This window comes from Aplidium turbinatum, chromosome 14 (genome assembly GCF_918807975.1).
Source record: "Aplidium turbinatum chromosome 14, kaAplTurb1.1, whole genome shotgun sequence".
NCBI lineage: Eukaryota > Metazoa > Chordata > Ascidiacea > Aplousobranchia > Polyclinidae > Aplidium > Aplidium turbinatum.
Genome location: NC_137485.1, coordinates 17,172,877 through 17,184,844, shown reverse-complemented (window position 1 = coordinate 17,184,844; position 11,968 = coordinate 17,172,877). Strand labels below are relative to the sequence as shown.

Genomic DNA, 11,968 nt, shown 5'->3' with positions numbered 1-11,968 from the left:
AAAATGATAGTAATTCATGAATAGATGTTAAGTCTTGCATTTTGAAGTGTCAAAGTAAGACGGAGTGAAGAATATTGGTAGAAATGTTCATTAACTTAATGAATCTTTAACTGCCATGCTTTTTTTGAAAATTTAGCTCAAGCAAGGCTTTGATTTTAAACGGTTGTATTTTGAGAGCTGCCAGAAAAAAAATAAAATAAAAATGAGTTGTATTTTGAACGGTCTTTTCAAATATATTCTCAAATTTGTGTGATTTTGATTGTAAATGCTTCAAATGGCTACAATTTCTGACAATGTAAAAACACTTTGTATGTGATTGATCATTTTTGTTTACGTTAGATTGTTAAAACATTTAAAGTTTAGATTCTAAACTAAAATCTTCAAATTGCATTTACCTCAACCGCTAGGTGTCAGGCAAGTCTCAAGCGTTCCACACACACGGTGTGATGATTGTGCTTACTGGTGATGCGTGATGGGAAGAAAAACAAAACAAATAAATTCCACTTGGCAAAAAAGTGTATAAGTTCTGTGTAAGTGATTGAAAATTGCAGAAAAACTTTATATACAAACTTAGTATTTTTTTTTCTTTGAGAATTTTATGAATAAATTAATGAATTTAATTAATCGTGTGATTTTGAATGTTCTTGACGGTACCTTCACCAAAACGTTCACAATTCACCTTCACCAAAACGTTGACACTAACTGGACAAGCTGACTGACCTTATAGCTATTTAAAAATTTATGTCGATGATACTAAACAGCGTACTTCAAATATTACATTAACATTTTCTTGTTTTTCTTGCTATTCCCTTATAAATTAATTAAATCTTTAAATTCAAGTCCAACTATAGCCATGCGCTGTTCTGAGGGTGACCTATGCTTGTATTTGATAAACAACTTCATAAATGCAACAATTCGTGTTTCGTAAGAACGTGAAGTTTAAACAAAATGCTTTTTCGTTGTCCAACATGCCTAAGTATTATATTTTCATAATAATGTTCAACATTTAGTAATTGCATTTATTTAGTTGTTGTAATAGCATCAAGATTTATACGCTCCCATTTCAACGCAATTGTATCGTAGCAGACAACTAATCTTGATTACTTCAATTTATGTGCAACAATATTCAAACTTTACTCAATAGTCTCGTTGTTACAATATGCTGCTTGGCTCAATGCAGACGAAGTGATGACGTTGCAAGAGTTCGTGGAGTCCTTTTTATTTTTTAGTTCCTGCTCTTTATCGGATAACTGATTGATAACTTATTGGGGAGGAAGACAAGCACATTCACGTGGCCCCTCCCGTCAGTAACATACGAAATTATATAAAATACATATGCGAAACGAAGCTTGTCAAACAAGAGCTAATGAGACTGTTCAGCGCAGAGTGGGTAGGGAAATGCCCTTTTCAGGGCACGGCAGTGCTCGCACTGTCGAAAAGTACCGACGACCCACCGTACTGCAGCTGAACACCGAGGGCATCACGGCCAGCAAGCTCAACATCATCGAGCACCTGGCCACCAAGCATCAAGCCCTCATTATCCTGCTCCAGGAGACTCACTGCACATCTGTGGATAAGTTGGTACTAACCAACTTCACACTCGCAGGCGCAACCTGCAGCAGGAAACACGGCCTCGCCACGTTTGTCCATGACCGGCTGAGCTGGTCCTTGGTTGACCAATCCCAAGCTCAATCGGAGATCGAGTGGCTTTGTGTAGATGTAGCAGGCTACAACATCGTCAATGTCTACAAACCCCCACCTTCGCGAATAACATCAACAGCCATCCCAGTGTTCCCCCACCCCAGCCTCTACGCTGGCGATTTTAACTGCCACCACACTGACTGGGGCTACAACTCCATCAACAACGACGGAGAAAGTCTGGCCGCTTGGTTAACCAACAACAACCTCGCCCTCTTATACGATCCCAAGGGTGCACCGAGCTTCCACTCCGGTCGTTGGAACACTGGCACGAACCCAGACCTGGCTTTCGCAAGTGATGACCCCAATGATTGCCAGCCGGACAGACGTGTGCTAGAGAAGTTCCCAAGGTCTCAACACCGACCCTCGCTAATCACGCCTCCCTTACTTGCCACACCTATTCCGAGCAAGCCTGTCAAGCGATGGAACTTTAGAAAGGCCGATTGGGAATACTACAGTTTCCTCACAAACGAAGCTACGCAGTACCTCCCATCCCCACACACCATCAAAGTGGGTGAAGCCTATTAGGACTTCTGTGATGCAATCATATCTGTGGCAAAAGACTCCATCTCGCGAGGTCGACGGAAAAACTACATACCTTGCTGGGATGTGGAGTGCGACAGGCTCTACCGCGACTTCCTTCGTTCCCCCCAGGGCACCGCCACCACCAACACAGCAACAGCCCTGCTGGAAAGATTGGATTCAAAGAGGAAGGAGCGCTGGACAGAAGCCATAGACTCAATCGACTTTACGTACTCCAGCCGCACAGCTTGGAGTATACACTCAACAACCTCACTGGCAGATTACGTGCCTCTCGTCGCCAATGCCCCATTTCAGCAAATGCCATTGCCTCACAACTTGTAAAAAATGGAGTGCACAGAACGAGAGACCGTGAATCAGACAAGTCCGTCCTCAAGGAAATGACGGACCTCTGGAAGGTCCCAACACCTGTTGAGGGCAACATCTCTGGTGAGTTTACTCCAGAAGAATTTGCCTCCGCCCTCCAGCACCTAAAGCCAGGCAAATCCCCGGGCCTTGACCACCTATGCCCGGAACTAATTCTCCAAGCTGCCCCCTCTATGAGGTCCTGGTTAAAAGACTTCCTTTCCTGCTGCTTGCGTCACCTGCGCATCCCAAGAATCTGGAGAAGAGCCCTAGTGGTTGCAGTCCCAAAGCCGAAGAAGCCCCTAGGGGATCCGAAGAGCTACCGCCCCATCTCTCTGCTCTGTATCCCCTTCACGATACTCGAGAGACTTATCTACGCCCGTGTCGAACCGATAATAGACCCTCAGCTCCCTCAGGAACAAGCGGGCTTTCGCCACGGAAAATCAACCGTAGACCAGGTCACTCTGATGACCCTAGACATCGAGGACAGTTTCTCGGCAAAAAAGAAGGCTGGCGCCGTGTTTGTCAATCTCACGACTGCCTACGACACTGTATGGCACAGCGGTCTTACCTGCAAACTACTCCGTCTCCTTCCTGACAGGCACATGGTCCATATGATTATAGAACTTGTGCAAAACCGCAGCTTTACCCTTTCCACCGGTAGCGGCCGACGAAGTAGATTACGTCGACTCAGGAACGGCGTCCCACAGGGCTCTGTCCTGGCTCCCCTCCTCTTTAACACTTACATCTATGACCTGCCTGACACCATCTCCAGGAAGTATGCTTACGCAGACGATCTGGCTCTCCTGCATCCAGCCGAAGATTGGCAGTAAATGGTGAGGAACCTAAGCCAGGACATGTCAACTATTTCAACATATCTCCAGAAATGGAAGCTACAGCTCAGCAAGGCAAAGACAGTGTCGGCCTTCCATCTAAACAACAAGGAAGCAAAACGTGAGATCAACCTCACCACCGATGACGAACACCTGCCCTACTGCGCTGAACCCACCTACCTCGGCGTAACCCTGGACAGGTCACTCACGTACCGGCAACACCTGGAGTCAGTGCGCAAAAAACTATCTGCGCGCGTTGCACTTTTGAGGCGACTGGCGGGTTCCGGCTGGAGAGCTGATGCGAAAACCCTTCTCACAGCTACCTTGGCCCTCGTCCATTCTACCGCTGAGTACTGCGCACCAGTGTGGTACCGCAGCTCCCACACCCGCCACATTGACACCGCCATCAATGACGCATTACGCACTGTGACTGGATGCCTGCGTCCCACTCCAACGGACTGCCTTCCCATCCTTGCAGGCATCCAACCTGCTGAGCTTCGCCGTAAAGGAGCCATGATTTCCCTTGCTCGTCGCGCACTGGACCCCGACCACCTCCTCCACAGTAAATTCCAGCGCCTACCTGGAGAACAGCAGCGACTGAAATCAAGACGCCCATTTGTGCCCGCCGCACGACAGCTTCTGAACAACGTTGAAGATTTTGAAATAAATGCGGCACACTGGACAAACTACACATGGAACATGGAGTGGCAAAGCAACACCTTCCTACTCCGTGATTTCCTACCCGACGTCGATCCCCACCCTCCGGGAATGTCCCTCGCAAGAATTGCGTGGGTCCGGCTTAACCGCCTACGAACCCGCGTCGGTCGCTTTCGTTCAGACATGTGCAAATGGGGCCTGGCTCCCTCACCGGGATGCGAGTGTGGCGCCACAGACCAGACAGTAGACCATGTCGTCCATACTGCCCAATCCATCAACCGCCACATGGAACGCTTGAACTGAAGGCCCTGGATGACGAGACTGTCGAGTGGCTGATGACATCATGCCCAAACATATACTCCGGAAGAACAGCTCATACGACGAAGAATCGGATAACATTCTTGACCCTATACAACTCAAAAATCGCATGTTGTTGCAATATTACATCATTTACATGTCATTTGATGTGTGTGTGGTAAGGGTTCAAATATTGAGATAACTTGTGGATTGTATTAGATTTACTGTCATTGCTCATAATTCATCTTGTACATAACACACAATGTAAACTCCCTAACGTGCAAACTATGAAAGATTCTGCCGGTCCGCACAGGCTACAGTAGCTTACATACACTTTGCGAATTGATGGTTTCAACCTGCTTGGAAGGTTTTTTCGTTTTGAGTTTCATTAAAAATTAATTTACATCAAAATCAATTACGTTAAAGACAACTTAATTTATTTCAATTCGTCAGCTTATAATTTGGAATCCAACGTTTTCGATTTTTGTAGGATTATGGTCAAACACTGCTAACGCCAATGTCGCTTTGTTATAAAATTAACGCGATTGCTTCGGATTTTCGCTTATATTGGATTTAAAAACTTTGAATTTAGAAAAATATGTGTTTTGAGCTACTCTGCAGCCTACATGTGCATAGTTCTCTTGCAAGAAACTTTCAGTTTTGCTACTTTTAATCAATGAATTTAGACTTTGGTACTTTTTTATGTCATCATGCATTGTTAGTTGATCAAACCAGGATACATAACGCAATTTTCTAAAAAGAGTTTCTTGACAACGTTATTGTAACGTTGTGCATGATGTTTTGTTGCTTTGGTTGTTTACATTTTTGTTGTTGTTTACATTACATTTGTTTACATTACATTTGTTTACATTACATTTTTTAGTTTACATTAGTTTACATTTTTGTCATCTGTAATTTAAATAAAATTGATTTCATTGTCTCCACCACAAGATGTTGTAGTCTATCTTTTCTCCTGAGTGGTCCAGGTTAGTAAGCACCAGGGAGTTCGTCTATTGTATGAATCAGTGTAGATAACAAGCTGTATATAAAAAGAAGAAAACTTAGTTGTGCACTTTTTTGTTGTTACTCAAAGTTTTAATGTTGTTATGTTGTACAACGAAGCAGTTTTGCTTCTTACAAATTAAGATAGCTTGCCTACAGCTTAGCTTGCTGATGGTCCCATACTTGATTCAAGAATCGGGTATGAAAAGATAAAGTTTTGAATCCTTATCCCCGGACTGACAAAGCTTCAGATAAGTTATTCCTGATAGTTCAGCATAGCCTACTTGTAAAGGATGGAGTTGCGCTTCCAGGTGCCCAACTTTTAAAATGTCGTTGTCTTTGAAAATTCACCTTTTGATTATGGTAACGATAGAAATATTTAATAACTTTTTTATCCAGCTGAAAGTTAGATTGGTTTCGTTTTTCCTCGTTTGGTAAATATATTGTTCGTTCGTGAAGTAAGTTTTCAAGTAAACACTTCATAAATGAATCTCAAAGAAGTGAGCTTTGATTTCATAGTGTTTTGCCATACACATGTAGCAAACGACACCAGAAACAGGAAGTCCCTTCAACATAGTTTTGAAGCATTCGACCTCAATATCTTTTGATAGCAAAATTTCACTGACTCATAAACGATGCGTGTTACAGGTTGTCGCACTTAGATAGCTCAGCAGTTACACTAAATGCAGAGATAGTCAACCACTGTGTTGTGAAATAGTGTCAAGTTAGCGGCGAGACTATTTTATATTTAACATAATTGTATAAAATTTCTATGCCAATTAAATAATTTTGTTTACAATTATAAGTTTAATGTTATGTGATTTTTTTAACTAGTGGTATGCTGTAATTTTTTTTATGCGGTAAAAGTGTGTTGCAACCCAGGCGTCAAAATCCGTCATTTTAACATTAATTCAACGTCTGCAAACGTTGAATCAATGTAAAAATGACAAATTTTGCTGTCTGGGAACAAAGAAGAGGTTGAAAAGCACCATGCAAACATGACGACATTTCACGTGGCAGTGAATATTGTCAATGTGAATAGGTTTTCTTGACATAATGCACAATCTTTAGAGCTTGTTAGCCATTAAAGTTAGTAAGAGTTCGTAAAAGTATCTCAGGCTACTACTCACTGCTTACGAAACTAATCCCGGCAGGATAAAAATAAATAAAAATGCTTTGAAGAGTGATGACTGATGACTGTTTTGCTGAATTGCACAGAATTAGTAAAAGTTACGTTTTTGTAACGCAACAATATGCGTTTAATCGGAAAAAAAGTGCTAAAAGTGTTACGAACTCAAGTATTACCACTTCAGAAGTCAAAACATTTGTAATGAAGTTTAAGGGCTGTTTGAGTATCGTGAAGTACTAGACTAGTTCTACCGCTGCATCACCCAACTAACAAAGGCTGAGCACTGAGATTTTACTTCTGTGACTGTTCGCCATTAGAAACGTTTGGAAATCAGTCACTACAGAAACATGGTAGCGACATGCAAAACAGTCGGTCGTTGATTGTTGTAGGCCTAAACTGTGGTTGAGTTGTGGGAATTTAAAACATTCCTTTGATTGAAAATGCAATTATTTATGAAACTTTTGTTGACACAAACGTAAGCGAAACGTATTTCCGTGAACATTAAAAATAAAAAAACACTTAAATGATCCTTTCCATTTTAAATTATGTTAACATTTCTTTTTTAGCTACAGTATCTCTGTTAAACTTAACAAAGATTGTCAACAAGTTTGCCGAAAAGGAAAAAATGACATCGTACGGGTATGATATATGAAGCTAATATATTAATTATTGGTTTAATGTAAATAAATTACAAATTAAGCTGTAGGCTAGTTTGCTTGCTCACCATGTTAATTAATAATTAAGGAATATCTTTTAAATGAAAACAAAAAAAACTAGCTAGTTATACAATATTTACAGTATAAGTAGTTAGTAACGAATGTGTATTTAAACTGGGTAGTAGCGGATCCACAAGAAACTTTTAGTCGGTCTGTTATTTTTTAACAGTTTAAAGTAAAAAAGGAAAAAAAAAACTACTAGCTACAAAATTTCGATGTTTAACAGCTTACAGCACATTATAGCTGTGTATGGGTCATCATTTTGCATGAATATTTTAATACAACAAAATCAGTAAGTTTATGTCATGTTTTTTTAGTTCTTAGATACTCTCACTTTTTGATAAAATTTCTTTCACAAGTTGGTAAAATTGGCTTTTCTCAGAATTAAAGGCCCGTGAAATCGGAAACTTAAAAACAATATATTTATGAGTTTACTTGTTATTTTAATGTAGTGTTTTCGCATTCATCCCAGTGCCAATGCCACAAACTCGAGTCAGTCCTCTTTTTTCTTTTCTTTAACTTCTACTATTCAAAAGTGTTGCAATCGCAACTTTTGAAACTGGTGTAACGGTCCAGGAGTTACTGCGGTCTGAAAGTTACCGTAACTTCTGGACCGCGTATACGCAGTCTGAAAGTTACTGCCAGTCCAGAAGTTACTAAAACAGAGTTTTCAGATTTGACGCTTGCAGCAGATTTGTATGAATGATTTCAACATTGGAAACATGTTGAACTTAAAGACTTATCCACCATCGCATCTTAACAACATGATTTACAGCAGAAACATAATTGGGAATGAAGCGAAAATAAGATGAAAGTTAAAAGAAGAGATTTGTACCAGAAGCTGTTGCTGTTTTGGAATGAAATTTGAATTTGTAACCTAACAATTTACGTAGGCTATCATTTTAACCTGATTTGTTTGTATTATACCATTTGAAGTTATGTCCGTGCCTTACGTGAGTTGGCAAATAGGCTAAATTTGCATGGGGAGGTGATTGACTAGATGACCACTTAGCCTATAGTCTTTTGCTGTCATCCTTATTGTGCTATAATGCAACCTACGATTCACAATGTAGTATTATGAGTGTTTTATTGACTCGTTGTAGGCTATGGCTCAGTTGAAACAAATAATTTAATTGATCATCGCTGCAAACATTTCAAAGTTTAAATCGTGGCTATACGTGAATCGGTGGCATTTAATAAGCTACAGGCCTTAATATATCGTGCAAAGTTTGCATTTGAAGGCTGACTTGTTAGCCGCTGGTCTTGAGTTGTACTTGACGAACATAGTCTTTGACTATATTTTATGTAGGCCTATTTCATGAAAGTTAAAACCAAAGTTTTCCAGTGAATGAAGCACTGAGCCTATTTTTGGTCTGGTTTTTCATAACTACCGTTTTGAAGAAATATAAAGTAACTTAGGCTAAATGTAGGCCAACCGGTAGTCAAAACGCCATCAACCTTCAGTGAGTAGGCTATCACAATCTCACACGAGAGGAAGGCTTTAGCTTTTACGAAAGTGTTGAACACTTTGAGATTCCAATGAATTTCCGTTGGACTCCCATCGAAAACACGTGGTACGAAACTTAAAGTCTAGAATTATGGTTTCGTGGTAAGAATATTTATCCTTGGGATTCATCTTTCGCATACTTGCAGAGGGTTTAATCTACTGACCAAGTGAAGTTTCAGACCATTTACAAGTTTTCCCAAAAGAATTTCGAAAAAGCACATCGACTTACAATAGCAGTAACTTTTGGACTGCTTCTGCGGCGTTGCAGTCTGGAAGTTACTGTCAGTCCAAAAGTTACCAGCGCTGCCCGGCGTTTTCACAATCGATAGAAAAGCGAAAATTGTTTCAACTAAGCGTAATGAATTCATTGCTCTCAAACTAATGCAAGCTTTTCAGTTAACATTACAAAATACTTATAATTATTAATCTGACCTTTTGAGAGGTTAAAAATTCAATTATTTTTCAAAACAAAATTAAATAAAATTTAAATGAAATATTTGGCAACTCTTGTAACTTTTGGCATGCAGTAACTCTTGGACCGCTACACCGGCCTTTTTCATTGGTACCAGGCCAAGTTTATCGTCTGAAAAGGGCTCTATTCTCGGCACCTTGCTAAAACTAGTCACAAAAAGAAAAATAACTGTTTAATGAAAAACATGAAGAAAGCACTGTAGCCTAGAATATAGCCTAATCATGTTTCTCAAGAGAAGAAATTCAAGACTAAGTATTTTCTGCAGTTAGTAAATCGGACAATTCAATCTTTAGAAAGCGCTTTGATAAAGCGCATAACGATCGAAACAACAGAAAAAAAACACAAAAGTCTGCACCGTGAATTGCCATTGGTATTTAAAGAGACAAAAATGAAAAATTGTGCTAATAGTTATGCGTGAATGACGTTTTGCCATGGAAGTTGTCTTTTAATTCTTTGTTTGGTTAAACTTCATAGCTCTTTGTATTTTTGTGGAGTTAGACAGTATGGAAGATTGTGAAGTCAAAGTCAAATGTTTTCGATGTAAATTCACAACCTGTGTGTAACTTTGTTTGTTACACTCGCACACTTTTTATTCGACCAAAGTCATCAAAGTAAAGCTAGATTTCAGTATAAATTGGAGTTGCATGGCTTGGTTTAAAATTGAAGAAAGGTTTCCAATCCTTTTTTTTTTCATGACAACAGAAAGCTTTCAAAACTTTAATTTCAGACGAAGTTTTGTATAATCTTGTATTATGTTGCATTTTTTTTTTTCTGCAATTTCGACAATCCGTTTCGAGGTGTCACCAGATTGCCGTATTTCTTTGCAGTAGGTTATAGCCTACTATTCCAGGTCGGGTCATACCAAAGACTTTAAAAAGGGTACCGATTGTGTTCTTTCTTGCATAACGCAGTGAAGACAAAACGGGAATAATCTGGTGAGATTTCACCCTCTTCCAATCTGCCTTGAGCCAGCATGGAAATTGGAAGCAGTACGGCTCATAAAATTACATGGAACCCTGTCAAGTAACCCATGTTGATGAGCAATCCAGTGTTGCCAGATTTTTTTTAAAAAAAGTGCCCAAAAATGCGCCAAAGCAACTTAAAAGTAGCCCAATTTGCCGTCGCGACGTCGACGGTTGAGCAACGAAGGCGCAGGCTTTCTAGGGGGGTTTTTGGGCATGCCCCCAAGAGTCATAGACAAAGCAACATCTTTGTCCATCATGCTGATTGTGTAGATACAAAATACATACATTAATACTAATAATACAACATACAATAAGTACAATGTTCAATATTGAATCAAGCATTGTTCAATAGAAAAAAACTTAGACGAGCCAATGCTATACAAACTTCATACAAATTCCTATTTTCAAATTCAAGATACAAATGGTTCCATAGTAGATGCTAATGCATAGCATAAGCCCGTCAACTCAGATGAACTACCAAGAACCAACACCCAACAAAATTCTATCATCAACTGCTGAAGCTTCATTTTCATATATAGAGCTGTCATGCTTCCGCATTGATGACCGGGGATCAAACAGCATTTTTCCAATTGTTGCAGAAAAATGTTCTGATCCTCACAATCGCTGACAAAAGTTGAAGTCCGATACGATTTCGCAGTTTGGTTTTGATTGCAGAAACTCTCGAAAAGGCTCGCTCAACTACCGTAATGCATTGCTGATTGGTATAACTATAGGCTACATTGTTAGTGTCAATTGAGCAACTTCTCTAAATTTATACTCCCCTGCAGCATTTCTAAACTCGTACACCTTGGTACAAAAAATACAAGAATCTATCATTGTTTTTCCCTAACAAGGAAGACCAGTTTACATTCAGTAAGTTTCTCCACTGACATTCAATTTTTCCCACTTTAATTTATAGCTTAGACACCAATAAAAGCTTCAAAAATTATGGTACGGTACCGTACTATACCAAGATCATAACTACCGGTACCCTATAATTTCCGATATTCGATACAAGTGCAATTTCGCTTTCGCCACTCGCCAGTCAGTCCTTCCATTCTCCCGGATGAAAATGAATACAGCATTGCTGTAACAACAGTCAAAGCTGCTAATGGTCAGCAGTAAATTTTAACAGTAAACGTCATTTTTTCCGTAATAAACCGAAACTTTACCCACATTTTCAAAGGCTGGTCGGATTCTACCAATTATTCAGTACTGCCAACTCAAAATTCACTGTCAAACAACTTAAAATTCTGCCAAATCTAGGCGCCGTCTCGCGCCAAATCAGAGACTAAAAGTAGCCCAAAAAAGCGCAAGTCGCAAACCAACATTTTTTGGCGCCAAGCCCAACTAAAAAGAGCCCAATTGCAGATAAATCGCCCAATCTGACAACACTGGAGCAATCTGCTGCAAGCGGAGATAGCGAATGATTATTATAGCCTACTAGGGCATATGACCTCATAGCTCTACTAACAATGGCATGGATTTATTTATTGATTAACTAGTTGATAATAATGAGTTGTTTACTTTAGAATTTTGTACTCCATTAGGCCTACTTTTTTAGGTTTTGAAGGACACATGAAAAAATTATAACTCTTCATTTCCTCTGTTGAAAACATATGCGTCCTATTCCACCACTGTGAATGAAATGTGATTGAACGAGCAAAGAGATCGAGAATTGTTCTAAAAACGAAAGAAAATTGCATTGTTTTCTCGATTTTAAAGAAAAACACGAGGCCAAATGCCTCCCCATGGATCCGTTACTGAAACTAGTGTATACACCTTCCCTGTCAAAAATTATGTCTTG

At 39.7% G+C, this 11,968-nt stretch overlaps 1 protein-coding gene across 2 annotated transcripts in view; it reads left to right on the top strand.

Moving 5' to 3' along the window:
• The first annotated feature begins 7,071 nt into the window (after positions 1–7,071).
• Positions 7,072–11,968, top strand: part of LOC145783221 (ciliary microtubule inner protein 5-like) — a 30,164-nt gene continuing 25,267 nt past the window's right edge. Inside the window, exon 1 of one of the 2 annotated variants that reach the window (XM_082595026.1) lies at positions 7,072–7,140. In XM_082595026.1, the coding sequence (XP_082451152.1) occupies positions 7,127–7,140 (14 nt within the window). In that variant the 5' untranslated portion in view covers positions 7,072–7,126. The remainder of the gene's footprint in view (positions 7,141–11,968) is intronic. The other variant, XM_082595028.1, reaches the window with a different exon arrangement.